Source organism: Pezoporus wallicus, unplaced genomic scaffold (assembly GCF_028554395.1).
Source record: "Pezoporus wallicus isolate ANWC-B61680 ecotype Strahan unplaced genomic scaffold, APGP_CSIRO_Pwel_v1 contig_2025, whole genome shotgun sequence".
Lineage (NCBI taxonomy): Eukaryota > Metazoa > Chordata > Aves > Psittaciformes > Psittacidae > Pezoporus > Pezoporus wallicus.
Window position 1 is genome coordinate 2,395,829 of NW_026640253.1, and position 16,209 is coordinate 2,412,037.

The window sequence follows — 16,209 nt, forward strand, 5'->3', positions numbered from 1 at the left end:
CACCCGGCTGTGGGTGACACATGGAGGAGAGGTTGGTCTTCATCAGAACAGCCTAAATGCGTGGGAAACTCATCGCGTGCATGGTCACAAGAATTCCTGCTGAAGCGTGGGGAAGGATTCAAGTCTCTGTGACTTTTTTTACTCCCTTTCCCCTCCTGGCCCTATTAACAACGTTTTGGCTTTAAACCAAGCTGTACGCAGGGGGCAATACGACCTCCTTCCCCACTCGTGGGTACTCAGAGAGGCTCGCTAATGGCGATGCGGCACCCGGCGGCGGGACGGGGGTAGCAGGAAAACCCAGGAGGAAATCGGTGATTCCAGCTAGCTCCGTTTGGAGAGAGTGCGGAAGAGCGGGGCTGCCCCAACCGGCCCGTTCCAAACGCAGAGCTGCGGCGCCAAGCATCCGGCCCCGGGAGCTCCGCCGGCGGGCCGGGCCGCGCTGCCCTTAGGGGCGGTGCGGCAAGCGCCAGGCCCCGCCTCGCGGCGGCCATTTGTAGCACGGCGCCCGGGCTGCTCCCCCATGGCCGCGGGCTGCAGGGACGGCCCGGGGCAGGAGAAGTACCGGCTGGTCGTGGTGGGCGGCGGCGGCGTGGGCAAGTCGGCGCTCACCATCCAGTTCATCCAGGTGAGGGGCCACGGAGCCCTGTGGGGGGAAGTGCTGCGCTCCGCCCGTCTCGGCTCGGCGCCGGGGCCTGGGCGCTGCCCGGCGCGCAGCGCGGGGGGGCCGGGGCCGTGGCGGCGGGCGGCAGCTCCCGGAGGCGCGGTGGGTTTTACCGGCGGCGGCGGCGGGGCTCGCCGCGCTGCCGGGCGGGGAAGCGGAAAGTCAGGGGCGGGAAGGGAGGTGGCGGCGTGACCTTGAGGGGCCCTGGGCCGCGGGTGGGGTGCGACGCCCCGGGGCGGTGTGAGCCCCCCGGGAAGGTTCTGGAGCCCGCCGGGAGTCTCCGCGGCGCCTCCGGGGTGGGGTGGTCGGGGCGTGGGGACTGGTGGCGCGGGCGCGGTCCGGCCCCGCGCTCCGCTCGGGAGGCGGCAGCCGCGGTAAGGAGCCGGGGTCGGGGCAGCGGTGACACTTGGCGTCCTGCTCCGAAAGAGCTGCCCCGGGCCGAGTCTGCCCCTCCTGTGCCGGCGCGGGGCGAGGAAGCTCTTGCAGCCCCACTGGGAGAGGAGCGGGGCCGAAGAGGCGGTGCCAGATCGGAGGCGGCATCGCCCAAAGCCCCCTGAGCTCCTGCGGCGGAGGCTTCAACTTCCAGACAATTGTAGCTTTCTGTTCGTTTTCAGTGAAAAACATGTCAGAATAGGTCATGTAAAGTGGGTGTATCAGCCTCATGAGGAAGAGCCCTTTTCCGCCCTTATTTTAGCCATACCCCTTCATTTTCATCTTCTGCCCTGTTGCTTTTAGCGTTTCTACTGCTGTCACTCATCTATCGCTGTGTGTTTAGGGTGGAAGAAGGAGACTGCTTGTGTTTTGCTTGCTGGTGTTGCTGATGACAGATGTGCAGATCAGGAGAGAACGACTTGTTCGTTTCTTTAATTCCACTGAGGAAAGGCCGTGATACCTATCCCTAAGATTGGCTGTTTGACAGCAAGGCAAGCTTGGTTTTTAATGTTCAGAGAAATGATGTTCTCAAGTAATGTTTTGTTAGAACAGGTGATCTGATAGCAAATAGACTATTTATTGAGTTCAAATTTTCTTCGCTAATGCACGCATCCATGTGATTTTAGCTGTAATAGTCTGGTGAGAATGTAACCTGCTTCATAGATGTAAATAACCACATAGCAAACAGCACTTTCAAAATCTGGATAAGTACTGGATAATTAAATGTTGAGAAGTTCCAGGACATGAAAACAGCTGGTGCGTTAGGGGAATCAGTTATCTGCAAATTAGTTCGAATGATGCCTTTGGGGTGGAACAGCAATACATGTTGTACGGGTACCTTGTGTGTTGGAGGCATACATAGCTGGTCAGATACTGGCAAGATGCTGACTTCCTAGTCTGTTTGAAGGTAATGGGGCTGCAATAACTGCAGTCCCCTCACTGTGTTGATGGAATTCCTTGCTACTTGTATATGGATGTAATTACTGGGGTTGACTGAAGCCAGTTTAGAGTGCCATTCAACCAAACATGGTACTGCTGCTTTAGGTGGTATTGCCCGAGTCTTTCTGTGGACATCTAAACTGGCTGTGACAACAGTGTGTGCAGCTGTGCACGGCTTCAGTTCTGAGATGCTGCTGTCTTGGAAAATGTTGCTGAATGGATTTCTGGAGTCCCTGGTGGTGTTAGAGGCTTTTGGATAATTTTAACTTCAGAAAAAAAAAAAAAAAAAAAAGCTGGAATTTCTATTAGAGTCATAAGGAGAAAAAAAGTGAAGTGCACACTTGATGCCTTGGTATGTCCATTTATTTTAATAGCAGTAGGGTTCTGTCGAGCACTGGGTACCTTCACTATTTGAGTGCTGGTGGAAATTGATTCTTTAAACTAAAAGCTTGAGATACAGCCCTATGGAAATAAGAGTTTTGCCTCAAGTGTTGTGACTGACACTTGCCTTTCAGCAAATATCTGCAAAAGAGGAACCTGCATCTGCTTTGTCACAAAGAAGGATCTCTTCAAATTAATAGTAGAAAAAGAAATAGTTTACTTTGAAAGAGTGTTGAGGGAACAGCACTATGGTGTTAAGCTGACATGTTGAGTGTAAATTTTTCATAACAAATTATTGTCAGTTTGTATTAAGTTATCTGCATCTTTTTGCCCTCTCAGCTGCTTTATCTTGAGATGAAATCATGCCACCACAAAGGGGTGTTTAGCAGAAAGTTCAATCTTCTGAAAAATGTGAGAAATAGCTGGGAAATAAAGATTTTCTGAGTAGAACCTCGGGTACCTTGAAGAGTTTTGTATTGTTTCTGTGCTTGCTGGGTGGTTATGGACAATAAGAGATGAGGCTTGGTAAATTATTTTTGTACCACAGTATTTTCCTGAGCTCTTAAAGCTATGATGTTATCAAGTGGGTTGCAATGCCATGCAGCCACTTGTGTAGTTTCTGTATGGCAAGTACACTGCCAAGTATGCTGTTTGTCTCTTAAGGCTCCGTAGAAACTCCTCCAAAATGTTTTAAAATTGATTGCAAGCGAGTCACATGCTTCATTTTTGAAATTGCTCAGGATTAAGTGACAAACTTGTAGTTGCCTTCACTAAAACATGGATCTTACTAGCTCGCGCCACACGACAAATTTTGATGTCAGTGAAGCATTCAAATTATCTTTTACATCTTTATTGCTTGTGTGTCACCAACTCAGTTTTGAAGCTTAAAAAGGCAAGTTTCTTCTTACTGATACTAGCAAATATTTCCACACTTGGTCTTGCTTTCCTATAATCCTCTATTTAATTTTCAGCAAATCAGTACTAAAGTGCAGTTATTCTTGTTTTTCATTCAGTGCTACTGATTATTTTCCAGTAAATGGGACTGTTGTGGTGATAGGATAACATGGGGGGAAGCATGTGCTGTCGTTTACATTGTATCTTTGAAAGATGAAACAGGATTTATATTTGAAAATGGGAAAACCATTCATTTCAGATGAAATAACCGAAAACATAAGATGCTGAGGATGTAAAGAAGAACCAGTTCATCTTCTTTTTTTTGCCAGTTTTTTGGGCTTTGTGCACAACGAATCCTCTACGGCCTTGTTTAGGTGTTGGTGTGGAAACGAAGAGTTTTCATTCTTACAAGAGTAATTGGCTGTGGTTGGACTCCTTATGCTAGTGCTCAGGACATAGTGCACTCCTGTGCACACTGTTCTGTGTGAGAAAGTATTGGGAAGATTGTCGTGCCTCCATCTGAGCTGAAACAACATTGTTTTTGTAAGGAGGCTGTGTGAGCAAACCCATGTCATACAATGAAAGCTCTTTTACATACTGGGTTCAGCATTGTGCTCATTAGCACAGTGCAGTAGGACTGGTCTGAGAGATCTAACTGGTCAAATGTTAGTGAATGTGATCGTGGTTTCACTTTTCAGAACTTCATCTAACAATTCAGAGAAACTTTAGAGTACAAATTAACAGATCAAAGCTTTTAGTGGTTAGATGGCTGCTGTGTTCCTCAAAATTCTTCCTCTGGGGAGATAAACAGAGCTCGATATTGCTGTTGGTGGGCCAGGATTTCATCCTGGAAATACCAAATCATTTCCTTTAAATCAGGATATGATATATGAACTTAGTGCTGTCGAGTCAGTGCACTGTTAAGACAGGAAGTGAAGATGTTTTAATTGTAGAGGAGAGTTAATGGTATCTGTCACAGCTATAAACTTCAGGAAAGCAGCAGTGGATGATAGCTCAACGTTATGCTATGGTATTCTGTAAAACTGTAAGTGATAGAACTAAACATTCCTTCTGTTATTTAAAACATACACAAGTAATCCATCATGCTCAAATCCCAAGAGGCAGAAGACTTTAAAAATGCATTGCAGCCAGCTAACTGGCCTCTTAGCAGGCTGAGGTATTTGGGAGTCTGAGCTGTGCACAGCACACAGCTGTTGCCACAATAGCTTTTCTCCAGCTGTCATGCAGAGGTCTGTCACAAAATACCCCACATTCCCTTCTAACTCAGCCTTTTTTAATATTCAGGTTTCCTTGCTCAAAGGGAGTGAAGCCTAGCCAATACTTCATCACCCTCTGCATTTTTCTATCCTGCAGTTGCCATTTACTTCATGCTTTTTTCTTTCTTGTTAAACTGAACAATGTGTAGCTAGTTTTAGCAGTATACAGCAAGAAAGCCACTAATGTTTTATTCTTTCAAATCTGCTCCACAAAATAGTGAATGACTTTGATCAGAATTGTCAATATTATTTGTTGTACTGGTTTTCCTCTTCATAAAACTATGGCTTTTGGTTTGTGACAGTGATGTGTATTTTTGCATAGAGTAGACTTTGGTGACTTACAAGACTGTGTTGGTTAAGAATGTATGTAGGGGTTCAGTATTTGTTTTTGTTTGTTTACTGATTTCATGATTTACAAGCTTAATAGTCACTGTTAAATCTGTAAAATAAAATATTTTCCTACTGCTCTTAAACTGCCAGTAACAAGTTGTAATTTGAGCTAAGGTTACTGTTCTACTAACTAGGGAGTAAGATGAGTTGGATGTAGATTGCTTCACTCTTTAAAGTTAATATCAGACACTTGCCTGAAAGCAAGCATATATGACTTGCAGATGGGTGGTGAGCAGCTGTTCAGACTTTTTTTTACCCTTTTTTTTTCCTTTCTTTTCCAAGCTGCTACTTTCGCAGGGCTGTTAGTTCTCATTAACTAGCAATAAAGCTAAAGGTGGGTTATCTCAAAGTATCATTTATCTCTGATACAGCTATTAGACAAGAAAATAGCTTGCTCTGAATTTGGTGGTAAAGCTCTAACATAGAGTAGTAAAGCAGATTGAAAAGCAACAACTGAAAATGCAGCTGGTGTTGGAGCTGGCATGCTGGATGTTTGACAGACCCCGATGTCTTAGTGTACCATTTTTGTATGCTAGGCTTGGGGCATGTGCAAATCCCTCGGCAGTTTCTAGGTATTCTGACTAACCGTTGCTGACCATCAGAAAAAATGTTCTTCAAGTAAGCTCCTAAGAAAATCAAAGGAATTAAATGCCATGAATTCCAGGCTGCGGATTCATGCAGGGCTATGCTGGGGCTGGTATGCTTACATTTTGATAAAGCATGGGGCCTACTTATGGTAAGTAGTACAATGTAATTGAAGGTAGCAAAATACAGTTTAGGAGACTGAGCAACTGATTGTTGGCATCTGTTGAGGTTAAAGGTGAGAAATAAAAATCCTAATAAAAACAAAGCACTTGTGATGCACTCACCTGGAATAATAAGGGCTGCTTGTTGCTGCTTGTGAAACTTGAGCTGCTTGGTTCCTTGCTTCCTAGAGCGCTAAAAACCAAACAAAAGATTTGTCTCACTCCGGTTAGTTGTACATCTACAGCCTGAGAAATGTAGTAGGTGACTTCAAGCTTAAATTACAGACAAGAAGGAAGCATTGGTTTGCATGTTACTGTTCTCTATAGCTAGCAGTGTTGTAATGCGTCTTAACTTAGCCTGCAGGGACGCCGTGTATTAATGTGCGTGTAGCTGAATGAACTGAGCTGGGTTCAAAAGCTGGCATAAATTTGGAGTAGTGCTTAAATTTTGAGATACTCATCATTCTGGTTTTGAGGAATTTACAGTCCTTTCCCAAAGTGAAATTCCTTTGGGACAACTTAAACCACACTGCAGTCAGGAGGTACCTTTCCATGTGTTAACCCCTAGCAGCAGTTGCTTATACAGTGGGTAAATATTGATGTACCTTTTGGTTATCAGGTTGTCTTCTACTGCCACTTGCACAAGAAGTACTGGCACAGCTTCCCGAATTCCTGGCCGGTATGCCCTTTGCACTCTTGGGGATGAATAATAGGCAGCCGCTGGCCTGTAACCCTGTTCCTCCTTCCCGTGATGGAGGGAGAGGCTTCTGGTTTTGGCTGAAGCTCCAAATTCCAGTATTCAGTAGTGGTGATAGAGGGTGGCTCATGTAGGTAGAGCACATATATTCAGAGAATTCTGAAGAACCTGAATGGCTCATGTTTGTATACCTTATGCAACCTGTCTGCATTTACTGAAAGAGTTACCAGCACTGAAAACGTTGTGGCTGAGCTCCTTTGATACACCCCTAGATGAATAACAGCTTCATGAAGTGAAATGTAACAGTCTTCAGATTAGCTTGTAGGAAGATAGTTTTTTTTGCAGACCTTCCTAAACTGTTCATACTTCAGGTCTAGGCTGATACGATGCAAGTGGTTAACTTCTGTGTTGGTTCTGACGATTCAGGTGGCTTACCTGCCCTGGTTTGGTAGTCTTGTCTTCAGTTATGGCCATAAGCACCATTAAAAGAAAATGTAACATCCAGGTAAATGCACCACTTGCTGTGAATGTGTTCTATTTCAAGAAGTATGTAAAATCAGCATTAAAACTGAATTCTGGATGTATCTTTGTTCAGCCAAAACAAACTTACACTGAAAGGGGTAGAGAGAACTTGATCCCCGTTGAAAAGCTTAACTGCAAGTAATACTGATAGGCAGTGTTTGTCTGAAAAATGATTTGCCTTACAAAGTTGCTGGAGTTTTATTTTGAAATGCTGACAAAAGGTAGTGCTAGACTTTTGCTACAAATGTAGAGCTGAGTTGGATCCCAAGTGAATTCAGTGAGTGAGGCCCTTCCTTACAATTTGCCTTGAACTGTAGCTTGCTTTACTCAGATAGGTCCTGTAATTTTGAACAGCCTTTTCATTATTTTTTTTTTCCCCTTGGCTTTTTATTTTTTCTCCTCCCCCCCCCCCCTCCCCCTTCTGTTCTTTGTCATTTTGATGTTCTCTCTTGCAGCTTAAGCCTGGGTGCAGCTGGGGTCCAGGGTAGCCTTTATGGCACTTTGTGGAAGAAGGTAACACAAAAGAAAAGATTTCTTTCCGCTTTTTGTAACTTAATTACTTGGAATAGATAGCAGACAAAAAGGATGTTTACTTAATCTGTTTGCTTTGCCTTTTCTTGCTTATTCTCCTCCTCCAACACACAGTGCCTATACTTAAGCTAGTCACATCCCGATGTGTAAACTGCCTGATATGCAGCACTGCTTCTAGGTGGAGCTTCAATGAGCTTAAAATGAATTTTTTTTTTTTTTTTTTTTTTTTCCTTTTATAGATTGCTTCTCTCACTAGGTTTCTTCTAAGAGGGCTGGCTGGAATGCAGTGCACGGGCTGTTCATGATTAAGTTAAAGAAGGTCACGTATTCACATTTGAAGTGCTTGATCTTGCGACTAATCAAGCATTGTACGCAATGGCTGCCCGTAATTAAAGTGAGGTCAGGGATTCTTAACTGCCACTGGAAAGGGAAAGGCTGGAGAACCTGGGCTTTGACTGTCCTTAAGGATACACAAGGCCTCAAACCTGAGCTGGGTGGGGGTTACTGGGGAGGACTGCAGTGCATGTCTCAAGTTAGGTGAGGAAGTGCCATAAGCTCTACTTACAGATGGAGATTCTGTTGGATGATTTAAGTTCTGTGGTGAATTTTGTTGTTTGTACAAATGTGCTCGCACAAAAGCTCACAAAGGACTGAAAAGGCAAAGGTGCCTCTGGAAGAGGCTTGTGTGGAGTTCCCCAAAACCAGGCTGGAAAGCGAGGGCCATGCTGAAGCTGTCAGATCAGTGTGCTGGTGCAGCTGGAGAAACTGAAGTGAGGGCAAGTTGATCCTGTGTTTGCTTTTGAGAAGGGACCACCAGTGGGAAGACACAAGACTAGGGAAATGTTTTTACACTTCAAGCCTGAAAAAACAGGTCTTTGCTGTAATTGAAGGCTTAATTTGATAAGCTAGTAGTACTGTAAGGAAAAATGCTCAGAAAGTCCCCACATTGCCCCAGCAATTCACCACTATAGCTGTTTATTCCATCTAGTTCACTGAAACTCCACAAGGGATCAGAGTTAAAAATAACCAGGGAATGTTTTTACCCGGGATCAGTTACCCTGTCTGGTTCGCTGTGCAGCTCAGCAAACAACTTCATCTGGCAGTCGTGCTCATTTAACCAGACCTGCACCAGCTTCTACAGTTTCTTGTAACTGTAGTGATATAACATGTTGAGTCATGAATTATATTTGCTAGGAAAAGTAGAAATTTTAAAATCACTGCAGTTGCTGTTTGAGTTTTTCTGCCAAAACTAACTTGCTCTGCTCGTATCACAGAGCATCTTCAGCATTCCTCATTTAAGCAGATAGAAATCTACAAACTTGCAAGCAAATCTGAATATTTTGCTTTTTATGTGGTAAGTAGACCATGAAATGGTAGGATGCCAGTGATAAATCTGTGTGAAAAATCTGGCATCTTTGGGTAGACAAGTGATCTGCTAAATGTCTTCTGTCATTAGACTTATTCTGTGCGAGTAAAGTAAGTGGGATTACAGTAACATGTACTGCATGAGGCAGGCCATTTCTAAATTGAGTGTTCCTGATAGTATTTCTGTGTTTATCTTTCCTTTTATGAAGGTCCTTCATAATCATGCGTAAAAAGTACTTGTTGATAATATACTTGTGTTATGTGCTGCCAACTCTACCACTTAAGAACAAGATCCTGTTAAAAATGCGTACAATGTTTTCCTCTATTAGCTCAGAAGTGGAAGTCTTCATTGGCAAAACTTGGTAAAAGTAGGTAGCTGTGGTGTATTTAAATGAATTCTGTCTTTGCATGACCCAGTGTTACTAAGAATGCAATCATGAGTGTATTTTAACTTTGTCTTGCAACTTCAGTCGCTGCTTAGATGTTTTTTTCCCTAGGACTTTGAAGTGCTCCGGAAACATACTATTCTTGCACTTGCATCTTTATTCCACTGCTTCCCCGCAGGCCTCAAACAGTCCTATGTGAATCTCTATCACATGTCCTAGCTGAGATTTCCAAGATGCAAATGCACATGCTGTTTCATTCTGAGTTCCTGTACTTTGACTTTATTGGATGTTGTTCCTCCCTGTGAACTGGACACTCACCCTGCTGGGGATTATCAACTTGGGATCCTGCTTGGGGTCTTAAAGTATCATGGTTGGGGGCAATATCCTCCCATGCTCAGCAGCACTCCTGTAGTGGTGCAGTGAATGCTGAAAAAACTTTGATGGCAGGTTATATGCCATTACAAATAATTTCCAGACCTTCCAGTTTGAAAGTAAACCTGTGACACACACTTTACCCATACAAAGCCAGAAATGAGATGCATCCCTACATTTTAAAACTTCTCATTTAACTAATCTCAAACAGCAAGGCTTATAGAATTCTTTTACCTTGCTTATGTGTTAGGAAGTATTTTGGCCTCACAGGTTTACTTTCAAACTGGAGGGTCTGGATAATGCTTCCTAACGCGTAAGCAAGGTAAAAGAAACTCTATAAGCCTTGCTGTCTGAGATTAGTTAAATGAGAAGTTTTAAAATGTGGAGATGCATCTCATTTCTGGCTTTGTATGGGTAAAGTGTGTGTGTGTGGTGGTGTTTTGTTTGTTTTATGGTGTGGTTATTAGTTTGTTTGTTTCTAGAAATGAAGTGTTCTGCTTGTGACATCCTGTGGAGAGAGGACTTTGAATAGCCTGCCTTGCTACATTTAGTGCTGGCTCTTGACAGGTTGTCACCAACCAACAGGGCTTTTGACTGCTTAGCTTTGGTTTGGATGCTTGTGCTTCCAGCTCTTTAAAGTCCAGAAGCCTCTTCCCATAAACTAAAGGAAAAAAACATACTAAACCACTGTACAATCTTGTGCATGGTTTAACTGCTTCTCTAGCTTTCAGTGCAATGTTATTTTATTTTATATGATACTAGCAACTGCTGAAGCACAGAACCTTAAAACTCTCATCTTGTTTGTTTGCTGCAATAATTAAACATATAAACTGTATACCATGTCTGGATTATGGGAAAAATTTAATCACCTGAAGGCATTCCAGAATCATGAAGTAATCATCAGAAGGGAATTGGGCTGCTCACTGTAACTTTTTCAGCACGATTTTAGCATTAAATGTTACAGGTCTTCAGCAGGAAAGATAATTTAAGATGCTTCTGCTTCTAGAAGAGCGTAACTCGCTCTGTTGCATCGCTTCAGCTGTTGGGGATGATGCTATAAAAATGATCACACAAACTCAGGTAATGTGGACTAACACAGTTACGCTGGGGCCTGTGTGCAGGCAGAGTGAATGAGGGAGGGATGGGACAGGCAACAGCTTCTGCAGCAGATTAATTTAGAGTGACTGGGGGAGGGATGGGACAGGCAGCAGCTTCTGCAGTAGGTTAACCACTGAAGAAGATGTGTGTACAACAGCATGAAGCTCTCTGCAGCGGGGGGAAGTTAACCTGTTCCAGCTCTGCTCAAGTGGAGAATGAGACCGAAGAGTGGTTGCTGTTATCATGTAGAGTGAACACAAAAAGAGTTGCAAAACGCCTCCTGTGTATGATATTGATGAGTGAGTCCTGTTATCTGATCAGAGGGTGTTCAGCTGAAGCCTCTCTGACTTTAGACGGTGTCAGGTCAGCTCATCGAGCAAGAAGTTTGATTTCTTTCTGGTTCATCTGGAAACGTCAAGGCATCTCTGAGGCTTCGAGCTATTGTTGTCTTCTGGCTAGTCTATCTACAGCAGGTGCCTATGAGCTTCTGAGGCTGCTAAGGCTGACAGTTTACTGCGTGTCAGTGGGTTGCCGCTTGCGTCTTAGTTCTAAAAGCAATACTTTGTGTGAGGAGACTTTGTTAAACTGAGTGTTTTACTTTATCAAGGATGTTTAAAACCTGAAAAATTTCTTAATTTCTGTATCTGTGGCCTAAATCTAATAACTATAGAAAATGTTTCATCTCCTACAGAGTCTCTGCTTTCTTTCTGTCTTGCTGGAAAGGTACACTCAAATATATTGCTGCATACATCTCAACTTCTTTGGAATGAAAAAAGACACTTCAAAGCTCAGCTTTTGAAGTAGTTAAAGACACTTCTTGCTGTCTAGGAGGTTTTACACCCATTAGAATGGATATAGTGTGTATCAGGTAACCAAAGGACTTGATAGTTTTGTGTGTGTGTCTGCAAAACTAATTTTTAGTCATGTATGTTCTACAAAGATTAATGAAATTCACTAATATTTGTAAATTTGAAATTGGCCAGTATCTATGTCGGTGGGACTGTATGGGCAAAGAGCCTCAGACCTGAAGTAGCTGACTTCTTTGTCCCAGTATTATCTGCCTTCTTCCAAGTAGGTTACATTCCACACATTTTTAATAGTGGCTTCCCCTCCTCCATAGCTGCTTTGACTTTTTTGTGGGAGGACTTGAATATTTTGACTGACACACAGAAGCCTTCTCCCAAAAAAGGAAACTGATAATAGAATTGTTCACTTTGAGCAGAATTTGAAAATAATGTGATCTGTGCTGACTGGATGTCTGCTCAGTGGAACTGTTTTAAAATCCCAGTGAGTTAGGGATTTTGCTCAAGGTTTAAGAGTTTAGCATCTTTGCTATTTTAAGAGCTAAAATTACACCTTGGCGTTCCGTGTTCTGTGCATTCCTTCAATTTGCAAATATTCTGAAGAAAATAAACAAAAGCCCTGCATCTCTTGATGTGATCTTCTGAAAAAAGATGCTGGCTGTCTCCCTGCATGAGGGAAGGTGGTGATCTGGAAGGATTTGTTCAGGATGATTGCAGAAGATGAATAATTTAAGTTGCAGCCGCTTGCTTCGGACTAGATAATTGAGACTGAGTTTTCTAACAGCTGAACAGCTTATGTTAAAATGTTTCCTTCAGTGCATGTACTTTAGGTAGCTGTTCTGCACATGAGGACTTCCATGCCAGTTGAGTAGCCCCAAAAATTTAAAAGCTTTTCCCTGGTGCTAGTCGTTATGAGATGCTGTGGTAGTTTAACAGTACTCAGCGAAATCTTAATCATCTTTATGTAACTTTTCCCTGAATGGATTATGATCCTTCTGGTCTCTCCTGAATCTAGAAACTACATGAAGTGTAGTTAACGAAAGGGACTGTCTTTCTCCTGGGCAAAATCCCATGTTTGTGCTAGTTCTGTGATTGCTGACTGAACATCTCTGAATTGGAGCACTGAGATTTTGTCAGCTTCCATGCTAATACTTTTGAGTGTGTGTTGTTGCAAACCAGTGGCTGCCTGCTCTTGTTGGCAGTGGGCTACCATAGCAATTCATAGGAAGATACGTTTAGATTCATTTTATGTCTTGTCTTCAGGATCTGAGAATCATTTCCTAAACCTGAAGCATGTAGGCTGTCAGTGCCAAAATGTATTTGAAAAGAATTTTGTTGTAACTCTGGTTGCTTTCTAAAGAAAGCCCCCAAACCAACAACACATTAATACAGTCTTGATTTTGTTCAGCAAGTTTGTAGTGCATATGGCTCATTTTACCAGTTTTGAGTTTTGGTCTTTACGAAAGATGGCTTTTAACACATGCACAGGAAATGAGTCTAGAAAACTTTAGAGTACATTATAATGCTGGAAGAAAGCTCAAAAAAGAAACTACTTGTCTTTTCTTGGCAGCATCCGCCCTGTCCTTGTAAATAACATTAGCTTAGCTGTATGTTAAAAGCTTGCAGAGCTGTGTGATGGTAATGCTGTGTTCAGAGGTGCATTCACATTTGGCTACTTGCAAGTTAATGAATAAGATAAGGTGTTCTGTAGAGTTTCTGCCTGTCATAGTGATCTACTGCCTGTCCAGAGACATCACCTGTGATTACTGGAATTCTGAATAGCACTGAGTAGTCCATTATTCTAAGTATGATGAAAGTTGAAGAACCTGTTTCTAATCTATAAAAATGAGAGAAACTAATGTGCTTTCCTGTGGTTTGTGTGCAGAAGGCTGTCTGCCTGTGAATTCCACGCTCTTGTTTTCTCTTCACTGAATGCCTTTACCACAAGATCACTACTTGGTAGAATATGGGAGCGGAAATAGCAGTAGGTTTCTCAAAAAAAAAACAAACAACAAAAACCCCTCTGATCAAACCCCATGCATTCTAAAACCTTCTTCTAAAGTAGACAAATTGAAGGTCTTTGTACACTACTCATACATTTAAAGATGGCTTTCACAGCACTTCTGCCTCCTTACACCTTTAAACAAAACGTTTGCATAAGTTCTTTGCTTAAGAAAACAATCAAATAATGATCTTCTCTACTTATTTAAAGTCATACTTCATTGCATGTGCCTGTTGGACCAGGGAAAAATATTGCTCATTACAATTTGAATTTAGAAGTTGCTGTATATTTTATTTTTTTTTTTTACTGAAAATGAATGCTTTTGGGTGATGGAGTATGTTCTTTCCTTCAGGACAAGATGTCTACAGCTGTCTTCCCTACTAGATGTATGATACTGCCACTTTTTCAAGTGCTCCTAACCTGTTAAAGTACTAAATGGCTATGGCATGCAGTAAGTTTGGGTAGTTTGGTATGACTTCTTCATGTCTGTACATGTTTATTAATTGGGCTCAGGTAATTTATCAGTTGCTCAGTTTCTATCAATGTGTACTTGCTTGCAGAGAGGAGAACTTGAATTTGTTTTGTTTCTGTTGGTTTTGTTTGGGGATTTTATAATTGCTCTATGTCATTCTGTCAAAACTACTGGGTTGTTTTCTTCTTGCACTTTGTGTGGGATAGCTAATTCTTCTGATGCTGTGCCTTCTGCACTGTAGTACCAGCCTCCTCTTGGATTATGGTCTCCAGAAATGAGGTGAGGAATGGATGGATTGCTTTGGAGAAGTCCAAAAGGCAGCTGCGAGCACCAAGGTTACATTTCAGTAATGGCTTCCCTCCTAGAAAATCTTACAAGTTGAAAGATTGTAAACTAGCATAGTGCAAATGATTATGGCATTTGATAGTGGAAGTACAACTTCTCACTTGAAGATAATTAAGCAAAAAGGATCTTCCTTGTAAGTTGCTATCAGCCTCTGTAGAAATCTAATACTTTCTCTGCTTTTTGCTGGATTCATACCAGTATCCTCCTTTCTGAGCATCTTATCTGCTCTAAGAATATTGGTATAAGTGATTTTTTTGTTTTTTAAAGGCAAAATATGTTAGTAGTGAACAAATTACTGAGTTGCTTTTGTGGCAGTGTCTGTTCACAGAATCTGTCCTGAAGAAGGTAGCTCACTTTGCTGAAGATGTGTTACAAGTTAGTGTTCGTAAAATCAGAGAGAGAGTGGCCCGGTAGAACCAACTTGTCTAAAATGGAGAAATATGACTAGCATGATTGAGTGATTTTTTTCATCAGCCTTTGTCCTCGCTTTGATCGTACTTGTACATGGTTTAGATAATCTGTTTACCAATGCACTTCATGACCTATATTAATTTCATGCACCTGTGTTTTCCAGACAGTGGTACTTTTTTTGAACCGATGTCTGTAAAGGAATATTATATAGAGAAGTCAGCATGTATCCTCTAATGCAGGTGAAGTCAATCATGTGATCTGTCTGCTCCGTGCAGGCTGGCAGGAGTAAGTTTAGAAAACAAGTTTGAGAATTTATGTAAATTCTTTGTAAGAATGAGAGCACACAGGGGACAGAAGGGAAATCACCTTGCTGGAAACCCCCGCAGCGAATCTTGACTACATGCTGTTACTAAACTTAAAACCTTGAGGTTTTGAAGATCACACCTTTAATGAACCTAAAAATCCAAAAGCCTGCCAGTCTTGAGGATGGGATGATGAACTAGTCAACATGAGTATGGTGTAGGAGAATAACATGCTTGAAATTTTTAGTGGTGTGTGTTCCCCTTATTTTCCCTTAAAACTTGAAAGCCTCCTAAAATATAAGATTGTGCTTTACTGAATTTGGGAGTTGCAGGAGAGAGAGAGACTAACAATCTATTCAAATGAAATTTGATAAAAGAGCTGTCCTTTAGGCTTTGCATGGATGGCTTTGAAGGTTTAGCTGTGCTCCTCTTAGTAACAAATGCCAACAGAAAATGGGGCTTAAATGTGTTCAGATAAACATAGAAAGATGCAATATTGCAGAAGGATAAGGTTAATATTTTGCTTAAGTGAATTGAGCTGAGTTCTGTTGTATGTGAACTGATAGTGTTCTGTCCTCTTGTAGTTGGGATGGGGTATTTCCCTGAAGTAAAGCATGTGAAAGAATAAGGTACCATCAACAAATGGGATTTTAATGTCTATGTGACTCTAGCAAATGCTTCTGTCTCGAACTGTGAATTCCCTGAACAAGGGATTGTCCTGGGTTCAGCAGTAGCAGTCATGTTTCTCCTCCTTGGTAGCTGGTGCAGTGCTGTGTTTTGACTTTCAGATCGGGAACAGAGCTGATAGCGATGTTTTGGTTTGGCCAAGGACTTTGTGAGCCTCATGCTCTGCCAGGGAGGAGGGGAAGCCAGGAGGAAGCAGAGACAGGACACCTGACCCAAACTGACCAAAGAGGTATTCCATACCACAGCACGTCATGCCCAGGATGTAACTGGGAGTTAGCCGGAAGGGCTGGGAGACGGCAGGGTTGGAGGAGGTATCGGTCGGAGCTTGGTCGGGCTTGGGGGGCGAGTTATTGGTCAGCTGGTGCTGAGGTGTTGTATTCTCTTCCCTTGTTATTTCCTTTATCATTATTATCATTGGTGGTAGCAGTAGTGATCTGTGTTATACCTTAGTTACTAAACTGTTCTTATCTCAACCCGTGGGAGTTGCATTCTTTTC

At 42.5% G+C, this 16,209-nt stretch overlaps 1 protein-coding gene across 1 annotated transcript in view; it reads left to right on the top strand.

Annotated features, from left to right (window-relative positions):
- Positions 1-510: 510 nt before the first annotated feature.
- RRAS2 (RAS related 2) overlaps positions 511-16,209 on the top strand; it is a 44,581-nt gene continuing 28,882 nt past the window's right edge. The window contains exon 1 of the mRNA XM_057418162.1: positions 511-625. Within this exon, the coding sequence (XP_057274145.1) occupies positions 521-625 (105 nt within the window). The 5' untranslated portion in view covers positions 511-520. The remainder of the gene's footprint in view (positions 626-16,209) is intronic.